The sequence below is a fragment of the Mastigoproctus giganteus genome, chromosome 9, assembly GCF_048544385.1.
Source record: "Mastigoproctus giganteus isolate SK-2022 chromosome 9, ASM4854438v1, whole genome shotgun sequence".
In the NCBI taxonomy this organism is placed as follows: domain Eukaryota; kingdom Metazoa; phylum Arthropoda; class Arachnida; order Uropygi; family Thelyphonidae; genus Mastigoproctus; species Mastigoproctus giganteus.
This window is the reverse complement of record NC_143583.1, coordinates 72,413,524-72,432,592: the sequence shown is the minus strand read 5'-3', so window position 1 is coordinate 72,432,592 and position 19,069 is coordinate 72,413,524. Positions and strand designations below refer to the sequence as shown.

At 38.5% G+C, this 19,069-nt stretch overlaps 1 protein-coding gene across 3 annotated transcripts in view; it reads right to left on the bottom strand.

Annotated features, from left to right (window-relative positions):
* The window catches only part of LOC150080448 (kielin/chordin-like protein), a 1,054,752-nt gene that overhangs the window by 1,018,898 nt on the left and 16,785 nt on the right, over positions 1-19,069 (bottom strand). For all 3 annotated transcript variants that reach the window (XR_016547392.1, XM_090381408.1, XM_090381409.1), the window contains exon 2: positions 15,355-15,971. Coding sequence is in view for 2 of the 3 variants with exons in the window: in XM_090381408.1 (XP_090237534.1) it covers positions 15,355-15,971 (617 nt within the window). In the remaining variant the exon portion in view is untranslated. The remainder of the gene's footprint in view (positions 1-15,354; positions 15,972-19,069) is intronic.

The following is a 19,069-nucleotide window of genomic DNA, read 5'->3' as shown; positions in this document are numbered from 1 at the left end:
ATTAAAAGAAAACAAGAAAAAAGAATCTTGATAATAAATCTAGGAACATCACAAATTCCGAGCAGAGTGATTTTCAGACAGAACAATCCAATTATCGAAAATTGTAGAAAATGCCTCGTTTAATTAGATATCCTATTTACCCCAGGGTTGATAATTTTTTCCTAGTGGCTGGAGGCAAATAAGATAATCGATAAATTATCTGTATTTCTGCTATTTTTAATTAATAATAATATTCGAATTTCATGTATAATAGATTGCGTAAAGGAAACAATATACAGTACTTTTTATATCTATACTTACAACTTTGTTTTCATTCGTTTTGGAATTAATATTTCTATTTGAAAAAAAAAAATGTCAGTCTCCCCTATTAGTTACGCGTGATCATTTAATTTGAATTAATGATAAAATCTTATACAATAATACTCTTGAGTAATTAAACAAATATAACCTATATTACTCAGTTGCGGCTTGTGATAGCTCGTATGACATAAGTTCTTAAACTCTTGTGTAGCGTACAAACAGAATTTTGAAATGGAATCGACACTGATTTAAAATAAATTACAAGTATACTTGTAATTTCTTAATAATATAATACCCATAATACAGTACCTATTTGCATAGACTACATCGACAGATGAAGGATGATGATGAAGCACGTACAATCAGTGGCCAGTTTATTAGGTACACCCACCCAATAAAGTGTGGCCTGGATTCGTTGTGGCACGAACTCGCCAAAGTGGCCAAATCGTGCCACAGAGATGCTAGTTGACTCAATTTCTTGCTACAGTTGTTTCAAATTTGATGGTTACAGAACTCTGTTGCACCTCACTAAACAGGTGCAAGATTGAATTAGGATACGATAACTGGGACACCACTGAAGTAGGCTTAATTAACTCACGTTCTGGAACCAATTCTATACAATTTTGGCCTTGTGACATGGCGCATTATCCTGTTCGAAGAATCCATTCGCAGATGGAGATAACCTGTGGCATTCAAATGTTGCTCCACTAGTATCAATGGGCCTAAGGCGCATATCAAAAGATCCTCCAAATCATAACATCGCCACTACTAATCTGCATTGTTGACACCTTGCAAGAAGGGTCCATGAATTCGTGCTCTCGTGGGTAGCACGAATTCATGGACCAGTTGGTATAATCACCGTCTTCTTCACACCGGATGAAAAAGACCTGATTCGAATCCTATCAATGACGCAAGGAATTTTTATGAGTCTTTTTCACAATGTGGCTGAGTTAGTCGGTCTCAAAGAAGGGTGACATGGGTTTTTGCTCCTGGAAACTCGGATATTTCGTCCAGCTAACAGCAAATCGACCGCAGAACACACTCAATTTATAGCCATGTTATGTACGGCGCAATATGGCCTAAGTTGCTAATACCCCTAAAACCATACAACAACCGACTACTCAAGCAAGTAAGCAACCAACCAACCAACCAATCAATCATGAATGGTGCTGTTTTCGCCGTATTCTGGTCTCCAATCAGCGTGAAATATCAGAAAGCGGGATCCATAGGACTAGTGAACGTTTTTCCAATTTTGTTACTTGCGATATCCCTTCTGTGACAAGATACGAAAACGTTGTGCATTCTGAAATGCCAATTTGGTAACTACCGTTGTTCTGGGTTGTTATATGATTTCTGTAGCTTTCTCTTACCCTGTAGAAGCTTACCAACTTCCTCTGGCATCAACGAGTTGTTTCCAATCACGGCTCGCCGGTGGTTGGATGTTATCTGGTTATCGGACCAATCTTAACCCATCCAAAACACAGTCTTACGCGAAACCCCAATAAGGTTGCAGTTTCCAAGATACTTCTACTGGTACGCCTAGCGTCGACTACTATGTCACATTCAAAGCCAACTAAATATTTTTTCTTTCACAAATTTCCAGACATACAGCATCCTTATGTATCTGTCAACCTGCTGCTTTGTATCGCATGATTGCGAACCAGGATACTGTTACTGAAGAAGAGCTCCATTTCATAAAAAGGGTAGGCGTACCTAATTAAAAGGCTACTCAGCATATATAGACTGCTGTTACACTGAAGTTATCATGACGAATTGGAGGGGAGGGAAATATGCTGTCTCAACATTTTCCTCGCACCAACGCAGTGACATGATATCAGGTCTGATGGAAAGACTGTTTTTAAAAGGCCTCTTCAGGAGTTTTCATTCACAAGAGTTCCGGATGTTGTGGACGAAATAGTCCTGCGAGTATTTGACAGTAATATTAAATCTTTTCTCCATAATTAAATTGAAGGGATGAAAAAGACGTCGATTGCAGTCAACCAGTACACCATGGAGCGATTTTGGGTGGATCGATATGATCAAATTATAAAAATGAGTTACTAGTAAATATATACCACACAATCAATATCTGGACACCTGCATATCTATAAATAACCTTTATTTACCGGAAAACAAATAAATTGTGCTGAAACCTTCAGCCATTGTGTCAATCTCTAATCTCCATGGAACACTACCACTTTTTTGTAAATGTTCTCCGATAATTTCCCCATTCCGGCTTCAAAGCGGGAATCACTTCAGCGTGGTTTTTTTTTTTTTTTTTTTTTTTTTTGTTTTTTGGGCAGTCATTCATCAACCACACCCAATGATCCGACTTATCCCAGAAGTTCTCTATGGGGTTCAGGTCAGCGCTCTGGGACGAACTTTTCAACGCTCATGTCCTCAAACCAGTCCGTCACAACCCGAGCAGAATGACATGGGCCTTGCTCGACATGCTCTCACATCGTAAGTAACGAATCATTTTCTAAAACGCCTAGACCTCAGCATTCGTGGTTTTATCCAAAACGGCCAATGGTCCAGCCAAAACCATGAAAAGCAGCTCCAGACCATCGAGCTACCTCCACTAAACTTCATTTCGGGACGATTCAGTTGGGCAGATAGCTTCCTCCAGGTATCCGCCGCACTCAGGCACGACCGTTAGTCGTGCCAGAGTGCAGTGAGTCGTCACTCCAAAGTGCAACTTACCATTGGTCTACGGTCCAAGAACGGTGGGCCTTACACCAAGCTTGGGGGCGTCTGGCATTAGTGGGAATGATTAGTGGCTTGTGAACAGCTACTCGACCATGGTAACCCTTATCATGCAGAGGATACATGTGAGCATCACTGTACTAGTGTGCTAGCATGTCATTAAGGACCTGTGTATACAGCGACAGCTTCGACTTGCGAGAGGTGAGATGTTAAGTTTTGGTGTTATCAGAAAGATTGCAGTTCACACTTTGTCTCTGGAGTTGCATCTGTTATTATAGGTATAGAATTAAAAATGAAATCTAAGTGATTACGATTCCTTTGTTGGGCAGTCAGTCATCAGGATAATGAAAGATCCGTGTACAATGCCTTAGAAAATTAAACGGGCAGCAAGCAGCTTTTTGACCTTAAAGATTTACAAACAGCTATATCAACGTGAAACTTTGTTCCTGTTCCCCACTTTTTAATTCACATAACGATCCATATTTGTACTCAAACGATCCATATTTGTACTCAAACGATGCATACGTACTAAAATTCTTTATATATTTTAATTAATAAATAAATAAATTGCAGCTTTTTAAACTAATATCAATGTTAAAAAACACTTTTTTTGGAAAGATAAGATTTTTCTTCGATTTCCTGGAACTTATAAAGGGCTTTACTGACTGCGGTGGAGTTAGTCAGTATTGGGAAGAGAAGGACAAGGGTTTGTTCTTCATATAACTCTGGGTTCGACAGATCGAAAAACGGAGAAGATGCAGAAATTAAATTAAAAGTAGCTAAAACTTTTAAAAATTAATTTTATTAATTTATTTTATTGTCAAAGCAAAATTAAATAGGCCTGCAGTATTCGGTACCTTAAACTTAAATGTCCTTTAATATAATTATTGCATCTCTATTGTGACACTCGTCAGTGATGCAGCACCAGAGCTGCTTCAACTGACGGGTGACCTTTAAGAGCCTCGTTGCAACGAAAACCGTTCCTGCTGATATCATTCATTTTACAACCCCCAAAAATCAAACTGGTGCCACGAACGATGAGGTCGCTTCCAGGCTTCCATCTTAACATGCGGCACACATTTCACCTGTGAAACTAGAAACAGCTTCTTTTAATTCTGATTTCTGAGTGAAGTAGATTGTTCCGAGTAGTGGGTTAAACGCAAAGAGGGAAAAGCGACAAAGTCCTAAGTCCTCTTGAATTTGAGGAAACAGAAAATTCCAATATACCAAGATATGTAGCGCATGTAACGTTGTTTTCAACAAAAAGGAATGAACAAGCCGAAAGTTTGGTTCTACTCAATGCATAAAATAGATTAACTTTATCACGGTCATGAAGTTCCCCTCAATTACGTGCGGGTTCTCAGAGTCTGAAAACCTTGAAGTGTCTCTTAACTGTATTACTCATACGCATTACTAAAAAGGATACCTGAATAAGGTCTTTGTCTTCACATTTCGAGAAGGTCTCTGCACAAACAATTTTTTTGTATCAATGATGGCCTCAGTGTACTCCAAAATCTCAACAAGAGCAATAAGTTGATTTCCACGTACTACAAACAAGTGCCTTACTCGGTCTTTCAGCTCTTTCATCATCAACGCTTGGTTGCCACTTTTCTTCGCGTGTTTCAAACAACAACTGGTCAGAAGAACGGTATGCTATTGCTGAAGCACAAAATATCTGATTGGAGAATTGTTACAGTAATATATTGTAACTTTACATCGCAATTTGTTCCTTAAAGTCAAAAACAGACCTGTAAAAATAGGTGTTTTAATTTTCGCTACTATTACAACGCTCCCTAGTGATCGATAAGAAAACTGAAACATTCTAAATGTAACTTTGAAGTATTCAGGAAAAAAGAATTAAAGTTAAACAGTTTGAAAAGTATTCTACAACTTTTGTATTACCCTATATATTGAATATTATAAATTAAACTATATTAACACAAATATTTATATTTTACATATAAATATACTACCTATTTCTCGAACTATCATTTGAACAATGTTTGGAAATCGTTGAACATTCAGTAGACATTTTTCGTTTAGATCCACGAAAGAAAGTTTTACAATGATTTTCTGGACCATTTTGCACACAGAAAAGCTCAGCTCAATCCAAAAATGACTCAATAAGTATGTACTGTATTCTCTTTTACAGATCTAAGTTTCTTATATTCGTCGAAATTCCTAATAATGTCTCATACTTATGCGTATCTATTTTCTCCATGATGGAAAAGACATTGAAATATTGATTATGAGTTCAGGCACCTGCCTGGTAGAGTCACGAAAGAAACTTTGAAGAATTTTATTCTGTTTCCAAAATTTCGTGCTCTCGTGAGTGGTATTTTGTTGCAAGTCTTATCTGACTTGCAAAGATGGTGCCATTAGTTAATATATGTACATGACATCTCTTCCTGCCCTTCTTTTCGAAAATAGGAGGTACAGAAAAAGAAAAAAAAAACATTCGGCCTGCCAATGATTAGAAACAGCTCCGATAAGGTACCGCATTTGTCATGTAAATGAGTGCCAAGTGTATAATTTGATGGCAGTTTCAATCGTGTGCACGAAATCTCTTCGATTAACCAAACAACGATACTATAGTTAAGAGGATATCGCCTACTTTCCTCCTTAGAGTGTCTCTCCCGACCGTTCGTGTATAAATAGGTTTCAAATCGCATTTTCTGATATAAACAGCACATTAGGGGAATCTCCGGCGACTAAAAATCTAAACCCATCATTCATTTCACGTATGCGCAAAGTTTAACACAACGCTTGCGAGAGAACCCTTAATGCCAGTGACGGTTTGAGACTGTCGATGATTTCCATCGGGACAAGGAAGGGTGAGTGTAGAAGACTTTGTATTCAATGCATGGATACCGACCCAAGCAACCAACCGATGCTTTTAATGCATTCACTTAAAAAAAAGAAAAGAAAAAGGGCTTCGTCAGCGTGAGATGGATAAATTTCCTTCTTTAGCCAGCTGGTGAGCTCATGTAAATCAAAACGATGCAGAAGCTGAGCTAGTGATTTTCCAGGCAGGATTAATTTCCACCAAGTGTTGACCACGATATACCACAAAAATAAAACTATTTTTGACAGAAGGGGGAGGTGGGGAAGAGGTGTTTAGGCTTCTGCAGGAACGAGAATGACGTTAGAGCAACATTGAATACAGATATTTGATTTTCACCGGACTGGTAAGTGTGATGGATGAAAGGCAGGAGATGAATTAAACACACAATAAACATTTTGGGTGTTTCCTCAGCAGTGTTAGTGCATGAATCCCAAAGACTCGGAATGGAGATAATAGAAGTATAAATAATGTATTAATGGGAAGAAGAATGGAAAAAAGAGAGAAGAGCATTTATCAAAAATGCCGTTCTTTGTTTTTTCTGTTCTGAAAGAATTCGTGGTCAGTGGATGTCTAATCCAGTATAAATAAACTCTACTTTCTTTTTAACATAACTGAATAATGTTCTCTCGGAAATGAATGGGTGAATTTTATTTATTTATTTATTTTTAATGTATTAATTAATTCATGTGTTAGTATTATGATTGTCAAATGACGCAAGGAAGCGAACTTTTTCTCGATCTGCTAAATAAGTATATAAATAATTAAATAAATAAAAATACTACCACTCATACCTTCTCCCTTACCAAAGAGTGACCGTCCATTTCCAAGGACTTGAACCGTTCAAAAATGATGGCTCCAATATAGCGGATGGATGGAAGCAGCAAAACTAATAAAGTCCTGACAGCAGTACAATGCTCGTTCCTACGTTGCTAGCACTGAATGCATTCAGAAGTTCAAGATCCTATCACATTTATCATCTAGTCCTGACCTCCCACATCCTGATTTTTTGCATGAACAGATCACTTAAAAATGTAGATTGGAGATGCAAGTTCAAAATGTAGTACATAATTTCCTATGCTTTTTACCAAACACTTTATTTTCTCAAAGAACCAGAAATCTTTCCAATAGATGGAATTAATGTGCAGAAGTGGGAGGTGGTTACATTTAAAAATGACGCACCTCCACGTTTCTGTAATAAACATTTTGAACTAACAACTAAAACTTGCAATCTGTAGTTCAGATTACAAGTTTTAGTTATTATTTCAGCTTCATCTACATCATTCATCTCTTCCTGAAATGAGATCCAGTCTCCCCTGGTAGCTCCAGCAATTAATACTAAAAGCGAAACAGATAATTGTAGCCATTGAGTTAGTCAGTTTCAGGCGAGGGTAGCATGGTTCTTTCTTCCGGAAACTCGAGTTTTTCGTCCAGAAAACAGAAAATCGACCACAGAACACACGCAATTTACAGACGGTATACACAGAGCAATATGGCCTTAGTCGTTGATGCCCTTAAAATCCTACAACAAAACCAATAACAACTGCAGCAGTAATTTCAACTTCATCAAATGATGAAGTTGATGAAACATCAGCTTCAGCAAATCTTAAACCTGTGGCCAGAGCCTCAAAAGAAAGAAGAGTTTTTACACCTCAAGTCTCAAGCCTAAACCGCCGATATTGAAATCAGCAAAGTAGTTGAACATGAGCTAAATTTTTCGTGTCAGTGCGAAAACAAAGTGTAGATATACTCTTCACTTAAACTGGATTATAATCCAGTTCTTATTATCCACTTGCAAACAGGACTTCTCTAATCCATTAAACAAAAGAAAATCGTTGTCCTACGATGAACCTGCTCTCAATTACGACTGCAGTTCTCAATGAATTCCAAGACAATGCCGAAACTGCTGTTATCCATTTAGACCTCAAATCTGCTTTTTACTTTGATCTCAGCAATCCTCCTACCGTCCCAGTAGTTCTTCTGAGTAATCCTCAGGAACGCTTCCGCATTTCAGAACATACTTGCATGTTCCGGAAATATATAAACATGCTTGCATCTTATTTTTGCACTCTCTGCTCTCTAAGGGACTATCCTAAATTAGAGAAGTCAAACTCTCACATGCCACATTAGTAGTAGTAGTAGTAGTAGTAGTCGTAGTAGTGGCACTTGATGCAAGAAAGCAAGTGTAGGAGCTTATGCAGCATCAGCCAAAAAAAAAAAAAAAAAAATCACACCATACCCTCCAATTGCCTGTCCAGTTCCTCCTTAAATTTATTTAACCTATCAACTTCCACAACGACAGATGGAAGTTTGTTCCAGCAATTAACCACCTGCTGGCTAAAGGCAAATTTCCGCACATCTATTCTACATCTATCCTTTCTTAATTTGAACTTATGTCCCCGTAGGTTCGTATTCTGAACAAGTGGGAGGATCCCATCAGAATTCAGCGTGCTCAACCCATTCAAGGCCTTATAGACCTCAATCAGATCACCGCGCAGGTGCCTAGTCTCCAGCCACTGCAATTTGCAGAACTTAAGCCTCTCTTGGTAAGAGGATCCCTTCATTCCCCTCACCAATCGTGTTGCTCTTCTCTGTACACGCTCAAGCAAATCTACATCCTTCCTAAAATGAGGCCTCCAGACCTGTACGCAGTACTCAAGGCGTGGCCTGACCATTGCCTTATACAGAGGGACAATCACCTCCTTTTCTCTGCTAGCAAAATTCCTATATATCATTGACAAAACCCCATGACCCGCCCTAGCAGCCTGTCTGCACTGCTCAGAAAACTTCATATCTGACTGCACAATTACTCCCAGGTCTTTTTCATTTTCTACCACCTTAAGTGTAGTGCCACACAGTTGGTACGTTTCTCTGGGGTTACTTCTACCCATATGCAGTACTTTGCATTTGTCAAGGTTGAACTTCAGTTGCCACTTCTTAGCCCATCTGCCCAAATTATCTAGATCATGTTGCAGTAGCACACTGCCATTACTGTCATTAACAACCCCGCCAACCTTTGTGTCATCTGCAAACTTCGACATTAAGCCTGATATACCTTCATCAATATCATTGATAAATATACAAAACAACAGTGGACCCAACACCGAACCCTGTGAGACTCCACTAATAACATTAGTCCACGAAGAGCAGCACCCATTGATTACCACCCTCTGTCTTCTCCCACTTAACCATCCTTTTATCCATTGTAGCAACTTACCCTTAATACCATTCTGCTCCAATTTGTACAGTAGTCTTCCATGCGCAACAGTGTCAAAAGCTTTCCTGAAATCCAAGTATATGATATCAAAATTATTTTTTGCATCCAGTTCCTTTGTGACCACATCATAATAACCAATCAAATTTGTCAGACAAGACTTTCCCTTAACAAACCCATGCTGTGTCTGAATTATTGCTGCAGTCTTGTCTAGATGATCCTGCAATGCATCTTTAACCAGTGACTCCATTATTTTACCCGGAACAGAAGTTAAACTAACTGGTCTGTAATTACTCGTGTCACCCTTCGATCCCCCTTTGTGAATTGGGGATACATTTGCACACATCTCCAGTCCGTGGGAACCTCCCCTGAGTCCAAGGATGCTCTCATAATTATGGCTAAGGGTTTGCATACTTCCTTTGCTGCCTCCTTTAATATAACTGGATAGATCCCATCCACCCCAGGTGCCTTTCTTATGTTTAACTTCAACAATTTCTCCTCCACTTTGCTCTCAGTTATTACAAAATCATTAAGCACACTGCTACAATTTGATAACCTTCTTCCATTTTCAAACTGTAATGATTCCTCAGGGCAGGTATCCCACACGGAGGGGTATTTTCAAGCCTATTATACAAGTATACTAGGCAAATAACATCAAACTTATTACAAGCTCTGAAGACAACATAAATATCATCACCGTCAGTCTTACTACCAAACTAAATGGCGTTTCAATATTACGCTGAATTGCCTCTTTGTTAGGTACGCCTACCCTTTTCATGAAATGGAGCGCTCCTTCAGTAACAGAAGTAAGTGGGTAGATATGTAGGGAAGCTGTATGTGTACAATTCAATTCGAGAAAGGGCAAGAGAAAGATTTAAGTGGCTTTAAATGTGGAATGGTTGGTTCTTGTTGTAGGGTTTTGGCACGTCAGAAACTTAGGTCATATTGCGCCGTATATAATGTCTGCAAAATGCGTATGTTCTGTTGTCGATTTTTGTTTCCTGGGCAAAATATCCGAGTCTAGAGTATATTGAGATTAGTATTAGTATTAGTATTAGTATTAATAATGGCCGCATGGTGCAAGAAAGCCTATGGCTTATGCTGCACCAGCCAAAAAAAAAAAAAAAACCCGAATAAAACAATGATAAAAAAATAATAAATAAATAAATAATAATAATTAATAAAAAAAAGGAAATTAAACCTATCATCCTATGCGCTTTCCTTACTCGAAAGTACTATCCAGATGACCTTTGAATTTCCCCAAACTGTCCGCCTCTACCACCCATGAAGGCAACTTATTCTAGTAGTTTATAACTCGCTGGCTAAAATAAAACTTCCTGCAGTCCAATCTAAACATTTCCCCCCGTAACTTGAATTTATGTCCCCTAGTTCTAGCATCATTTATAATCTTGAAAATTTCGTCCTCATTCATTTTACTGATGCCTCTCAGAGCCTTAAACACCTCAATCAAATCTCCTCTAAGGTGTCTAGTTTCCAAACTCTGCAACCCACATATTCGAAGTCTTTCTTCATAAGGACGCCCTTTTGCCGATCTCACCAGGCGAGTTACCCTTCTTTGCACCCTTTCAAGAAGCTCGATGTCTTTCTTTAGGTGCGGTCTCCATACTTGAACACAGTATTCCAAGTGTGGTGTAACATAAGCCTTATATAATGGGATTATCACGTCCCTATCTCTATTTGCAAAAGTTCGATAGATCATCGATAGGACACCATGGGCCTTCCTTGCAACTTGTTTACAATGGTCAGAGAATTTCATGTCTGACCGTATCGTAACACCCAAGTTCCTTTCCTCCAGTACTGGGTTTAGTTGAACTCCACCAAGTGAATAAGTTATTTTGGGATTACTGTTTCCCAGGTGCAATACCTTACACTTTGTTGGATTAAAGCATAGCTGCCATTTTTCTGACCATTCCTGAAGTCTATCTAGGTCTCTTTGAAGCTCAGCTTGACAGTGGTCATTAACTACTCTACCAATTTTAACATCATCTGCAAATTTAGACATCACGCCCTCTATCCCTTCATCGATGTCGTTTATGAAAATTAAAAACAACAGTGGCCCTAATATTGATCCTTGGGGAACCCCACTTCTTACATCAACCCAATCTTAGGAATAGCCATTTATCACAACCCTCTGCCTCCTGCCCTGAAGCCATCCTTCTATCCATCTAAGGATTTTCCCAGTGATTCCAACCTGTTCCAGCTTATAAAGCAACCGCTCATGTGGGACTGAGTCAAAAGCTTTGTTGAAATCTAAATAAACAATGTCGAAATTATTCCCTAAATCCAGCTCGTGAGTGACCCTTTCAAAATAGCGAACCAGATTTGTTAAACATGATTTTCCCTTTACAAAACCATGCTGAGTATCATTGAGAATTTCAATTCGATCCAAATGATCCTGAATTCCACCCTTGATCATTGCCTCCATGATTTTCCCTACACTGGAGTCAGACTGACAGGTCGATAATTTCCCACTTCACTCTTAGAGCCACCCTTATGTATGGGAGATACATTTGCACTTTTCCAATCCAAGGGAATCTCCCCAGAATCTAGTGATGCTCGCGTAATTAGCCTCAATGGTTCAATGCACTCACTTGCCGCCTCCCTTAAGATTATAGGGTATATTGCATCAACTCCAGCAGCCATACTGGCCTGTAGGCTCGAAAGTTTTTTCATTAAATAATCTTCCGAAATTTCAATATCATTAATTACATATTTTTCAACTTCGCTCCCACAATTTCCCATTTCCCCAAAAGGTTTGTTTTTCATTTGTAAATATCGATGCAAAATAACTGTTGAGTTCATCTGCAACGGCAGCTGGTGTATTTATTACTATCCCCTTTCCCTTACGTAAAGGTCCGATCTGGTTTCTCCTTCTCTTCTTGGCATTTATATATGTGAAGAATTCCTTATTTGCTCTTTGCTCTGTTTGCTAGTGATTTCTCATAAACTGCCTTTGCCTGTCGAACCTTTTCTGTGGCTCTATTACAGATAATCTTTTAGCTGTTATAGGCTTCAGTACTTATTATTGCTCTGTAACCTTTCCATGCCACCTTTTCTGCTCAAGTAATGTGGCAACTTCACTATTCATCCAACTTGGAACCCTCCTCGTGGAGTATTTTTTAATGGTATATACGCATTCAAGGCATCTGTGATTAATGTTTTAAAAGCATACCACAGTTCAATTGTATTCGTTCTTTGCGCGATATCTACCTAGTTAATAGAGGCCGTGTAGTACCTTAGGGCATCATAAATTCCTTTTCTGAAATTAAAACCCATTCCTTTGCCTTTTACTACTGCTACCTCTCTCTCTCTCTCTTCATCATCCACCGTAGAACTCTGTGATCACTTCCTGCTCTGGTTTCTCTACTGTCAGCCCTCTTATGTCAACTGATTCATGTGTGATGATGAGGTCTAGGATATTCTTTTCTCTAGTACTTCCCTGACATGGTGATACAAATAACAGTCATCTAGTTGATTTTAAAATAAAATTTTGTTCCCCATGTCGAGTTTCCTTCCCATTTACTCCAATCAATTAGAGGCAAATTGAAATCACCCATAATAAGGCATTGACGCTTACTTGCCCATCCATTTGCATGTAGAGGCTTTCGTCATAATCTTCACAATCCCCTGGTATGTAGATTACTCCTACTCGCATTATACCTTTGTTTCCAACTATCTCACACCATACAGATTCTATACTAGCATGTGAAACGTCTGAATCCGGGAAAGCTATCGTCGCACTCAGGCTGCTTCTGATAAGAAGCATTACCACACCACCCCTTCTATCTACCCTATCCTTCCTAAATACATTATACAAGCCGTACTGAAACTCATCATCCCCTATTTCCGTAAGTCTTATTATGTCTGCGTTACTTGTTTTAACCAACAGTTCGAATTCGCTCATTTTGTTGACGACACTTCCAACGTTACTATATAAACAATTAAGACTTACTGTTCTTGTATATTTAACAACCCTAACACAACCCTTGAAGTTTTTTAGGCTCTCTTCCCTGGCATTAGCTACCCGCTCACTTGAAACGTTTCTGCCCCCAGAACATCTAGATAATATGTCCAGTTGGGGTAACAGATAAGAACTCTTGAGGTATGTGCAAGAGTTACTTTGACCAATATTATCAGATAAACGCGTGTCAGTATTACCCACATCCCCCCTAACTAGCAGTTTCCCTGAACCTTTAAGGTATCCTCAATAATACTGGCAAAAACTTTTGCACCACCTTTGTTTAAGTGTATTCCGTCTCTACAAAACTAATTCCTTCTACGTACAAGTGTGGGCCATGCTGATAGAAATTTCCTTCTACCTACAAGTGTGGCCCATTGCTGATAGAAAGATTCGTCCGATAACCGAATAACATCCAGACAACGGCTCCATCCTGTGATAGAAACAGCTAGTTAACGCGAGAGGCCTAAGTTGGCAAACATGACTTGGGTATGTCAGCTTCCATGGGTCAGTCAGTCAGTCAAGTAACAACTCAGTATGACAGCAGAAACCAAAGAGGTATTTCAGAGTGCACAATTCATCGTACCTTGTCATACATGGAATGTCCCAGCTATTTCCAGCAAAAAACATAAAGGTAATTTATTTTCTTGTGGATTTATTTATGATAATATTTCGCCCGACTATATTTGGATTCGGAGAACACTAGAATTGAACATGGTTGGGATTATAAAAACGCTGCTGGGTCTGACGAATCTCAGTTGCTGTTATTTCACGCTGACGGGAGGACCGCATTATGGCTAAACCAGCATGAGTTCGTGAACCCAACCTGTCAGGTGTCGGAGACTGGTGGTAGTGAAGGTGTAATGGTGGGAGAGTGTTTACGTGGTGTGCTGGGCTCTTGATACCAGCAAAGCAACATGTGGATGCCATGGGTTATCTGTAAATTGTTCCCGACAATGCTTATCTCTTTATGGCTGCAATGTATCCATCTGCAAATAATGTGGCCACTCATATTCGCTAACTTAGGCATGTCTCAATGAAACAAAATCAGTCCCAATGACTTTTCCTCTCAAACCAGTAGCGTCTACTATTTCATTGGTGCATGATGATGCCACTGAACCCTAGGCGCCTCCGTAGCCGGGTGGGCAGGAGCAGCAGTGTATAGCACACGCTTCTTGATTAGACCGGGGTTCGAGGAATGACCACAGCATGTCCCGGAGCAATATGGCCTTAGTTGCTAATGCTCCTAAAAACCAAATAAAAAACAAACAAATAAACTGAATCCTAACGTGGTTATTTTCAACCCTAAGCTCAGCTTTCACAATCATTTAGACAGTAATTAGCACAAAATCACGGATATTAAATGGCAACATTTAATTAATTTTATTTAATTATTTAAAGGCTCAGTATGGACTTCTGCAACTCCAATAACCCTACCCTCAAACAACTTACTTATCTGAATACCAGCTTGTTTGAATACCAATTCTGTTGAGATTTAGTACTTCTTATCAAAAGTAGCACATGATTGAAATTACCAAGTCCTCACAAAACAATCTCAGAGCGAAATCGCCCGAAATGTAAGGATGCCACTTTCTACACTTCTGGTGGCTCTCTGCTAGCCACCAAAGGAACAGGTTGTATGTAGCAGAAAGATATCTCCGTGGGCAAATGCTAAGGGTTGCACAGTCGCTTAACGCAAACTTTTATGAATTCAATAAGAATAAAAGTTATCCCCGGAAAGCCCTGTTCTTCTCATATATTGTCTACCCATTCGCTTCCTTTCTATTTTTCACCAATATCTTAGGAACCATTCCCATAATAATGTCTCCTCTCACTAATCATGCGATTAGTTAAGGTTCTTTTGCTGACTTAGGCATGCAAAAGAACGTAAGTGAAAGTTTTCGTGTAAGTGAAAACCTATATAGAAAACTATGCATAGAATTGTTGATGTTGCTGCCTGTATAGAAATTATATTGATCTACAGACGTTCACTGGGAATAACTGCCTCCTCCAGTACTGTCGAACCTTCATATCGAGCAATCAGGTTTTGGAGGTTGGACTTCTCGGATTGGCCATTCATTTTCATAGCAACTTTAGTGCTGATGATGCAGATTTCATCTCAATATAAAATAAACTTTTACGGCTCTCCAAGGATATCGAAGGGTTTTGCTTACCAAATGTGTACTTCCCTCCTATATGTATACAGTAGACAATAAATAAATTTATTTTTTTCCCAAGTGGTATTATAGCTGTGTTCAAAACCTGGTCTTTTAAACTGTGACTTTTATTGTTAGTACCGATATTTTTACTTACTAATAACCTCTTCTTGACGCCTGGTTCTTGTCTAAAGTAGATAAGCGATTCGGGAGGAAACTGCAGTTTGGCAGCTCCATCCATCCTTGCCTCCATGGTCTCCATGCAGTTGACATACAGCACTGCAACGTCAGACGTCACAGTCAGAGCTAACCACGTCCACTCGTGCACAACTCTGGCAGGCAGATCGAACCTGAGATGATGGATGCTGTCGTAGGTGACATGGTCATCTACAGCTTCATCGTCCTCAGAAACAATAGCTGAGTCCTCGTTGTAGTCACTAACGAGAGCAGAGTCCTCTGGGGTTGTGAGTGCATAGGACAAGACAAACTGGTTTGTTCGCGGGTTGAGACTAGCACGTAATAGAGGCGTTGTTTTACCAGGCAGATGGATGCTGAACAAAGTCCCGATGCTTTTCTTGTTCGCTCTAAAGATGAACATGGAAGAGATTGCCTGTCCGATATTTCCTAGAAAGTCTTGAGCTACATCCGCAGGAATAAGCACGTTATTAAAACCCGCGTGCAGTCTCCATGCAGACAGACCAGGTACTGGTCCAGTAGTTTCTCCAACTCCTCGCAAGGTTGCGCTCACATTCAGCACACGTAGAAGATCGATCTCTGGAAATGAAAAAAAAAATACAAATTATTTTCAACTCGTACCTCTATAGATGCTAATTGTACAGATCTATTGGACTGAAAAATAATAAATTAATAAAATAAGGATTGGTTTTAGTGCGATAACACAAATTACATTTCATATTTCTAGATTTCTAAATTTGTTTTTTGTTTTTCCGAGTTTTTTATTATATTTTTCGTGGCATACAGGAAATATATTTGTTAGAAGGAGTACCGAGATCAAAGATCAGGAAAGCATGCAACAACCAAGACTGCATCATTCTTCCCGTTTTCGGGTAAGTGAAAACCGAAGACATCAGTATGATTCTGATGCTGCAAGGAAATTATTGTGTGAACATCGTCCTTTTATGGGAACTCTGCTTGAATTTTAGTAAATCGTTGTTTTGTATGTGAAGGGGAAACAAAGGTAATCCAGGAGGGTCTCGCAACCACACTTCCTTCAATGGCAGTGCACTGAATTATAAGACGTCGAAGAATCATTGGAAAGATTCATGGCTTGAAAGAAACTCTTCAATGGTAGCGTAGATCAGTTTCTAAACCAGTTATTCTTAAATTTTCATTGTGGGGAAAAAGAAAGAACATCCAACCAGCTTATAGAAGAGCGAGAAAGAAAGAAAAGTCAAATTTTGATCTCGCACCTGCATAGCTATTTATAACCAAGAAGGGTTTACGTTGACAAGCACGTACCATGTGCTGTTATTAACCACCATTTGTAGCTGTTTAGTGTACCACTGTAATAATTAATCTTTTCTTCTGGAGTAATACAGTCCTCCCCTAAATTCTTTCAAGAAGCGATAGTGATTTTTGAGATTCAGCCACTCATTAATATGTTGGAATTCTTTTTATCGAAGGGCACAGAAAAAAAATATATTTCAGAAATAAACGGTTAACTAACGTGATCTCTGTAGGGGGTTATTATGATCTTGGTAACAGAGAATGACGAGATGAACGTGATAATTAAACTGTTACCATGGAAACACTCCAGTGGAAACCTTTATCTAGCGCATGGTACCAAATAGGACGAAGGATTAGTTACTGGAAAGAAGTCGAACGCACTGGCAATTTTGGTTATGCGCGGTCAAGGTTATATCTAACGAAAAGTGGAATAAAAAGGCCTCGTCTTATTGAAATCCTTTAGCAACTAATTTGTATTATAATGTATTTTTTTTTCTATTTTTCATGACGTAATGAGGTGTTTGATGAAAATTCAAAGACCATTTCTTGTCACTGCATTAATGCCAAAGGTTAACGAAGACAACGAAAACAAAAATTAAGTTAAGCCAGTAAATAGCAAGACACTGTAAATAGATAGATAGTAGCAGGGAAAAAGATAAATTAATTAAATAAAAAATACAGATCTTACACGCAATTTACAGACATTATACTGTATATAGATAGATGCCTCACGGTCTCGGCTACTTCTACCACTATTTATTGAGATGCTATATATACGAGTATTTACAGCAATTGAGGAATGTTTCTGTTTTCTAAGTTCTCTTCCTAAGCGTTATTTCTTTTTTAACAAATGTATGTTGAAGCTGTTTGTTTATTGTGTCTAGACAGTGACGACTTTCACTGGCATGTATCTGTTTTCTTTCCAAGTGCAGACTAAGAGTGCAATAAAAACTTATTCTGTTGTTATCAATGCAACTTAACCTTGACAGCATTAAAACTTGCATGGCATCAGTTCAAAATCAACTTTAATATTTTGCCTTCGTATTATGTTGCACACACTGAGACGGACTTTTAAACTACTAAGACTGCATCGATCTTCAGTTTTTTGGGAAGTGAAGTACAAATGACTTAAAAATAATAAGATGAAGATGCTTTTTTACTTCATAAAACTTGAATCGTAGTATTATCCAGATAACTTAGGGACATATTCGTATTAGCGTCATTCTTTTATGGACACTGTGTTTGGATCTTGGCAAATCGTTGTTTTGTAAGGAAGAGGAAACAAAAGTAATCCAGGATAATTTCGCAACCATAGTTCGAATACTCCGAAGTTTTCCGTTAAGACACGAATCTTTCCAATAGTTCTTCTTCAATTTAGAAGTTCATTGAACCAGTCGCACTCCCTAAATCTATTATTCTTAACATTTATCTCCGAAAGTCTCATGAAACCTTTAAGGCATCCTCATACAATTTTAATTGAACACCCTCGAATCCCTCGCACCAGCATTTCGCATCCCTAATTTGAAACCACTTCTCCAAAGCTGTTCTCGATGATGATGTCAAATCTTAGAGAAAAAAATACACGGGATCGTTCTAAGCCCATTTTCATTTACACTCTTTCAAACTCCCATTCATCTAATTTGTTCCAATTACTAACACTAATTACTTCAGTTTTAAAGTGCTATTTCCGAATATGCTCGCTCTCAGTGTACTTTAGATAACCCCCCCCCCCCTCTGTTTTCTAATCTTCTCTCTATTTGACTTCCTTTGGTTCAGACTTCATTTGTCTCATTCTATCGAAATCATTTTCTGTCTGTATCGCTCTCAAATTCCTCAAATCACTTGGGACTTTTTGACTTTCTTATATTGAATCTTAAAATTTTAACTTCCAATAGCGAAGTAATATTCGCCGGAGTCTTCAACGTTCATATTTCCAACCTACATCCTTTTTTTTCATTGAAAACCTAAATACCATCCGCCCATTCACCTATTAGAATACCAGAAAGTCCTCACAAAACATTAATCTTTCGCACACCAACAGCCTTGAAATACTCAGTAGATGCTTTGTCTAATCATAGCTTGGTGATAATCTTTCCTGTAAATCCCACTCTGTGCTGGCTGTTCGTTTTTTTTTTTTTTTTTAGGTTGTAGAACAGTTTTAAGTCTCCAGAGCCTATTTTGTGCAAAGTATCACTTAACAAAATAAAATATCCGATATTTAGCTTAAGTGTTCATAAAGTTATTAACCGGATGGTGAACATTTTTTTTTTTTTTTTTTTTTGTTTTATGTACATATCCAGAGAGGATAATTGGCGATTTTTTGGAAAAATCTAAACAGAACGTGTACACTGGGAAAAAGATCTGGACTTATAAATTATTGCAAATGTACGCTTCGAGCAGAACAT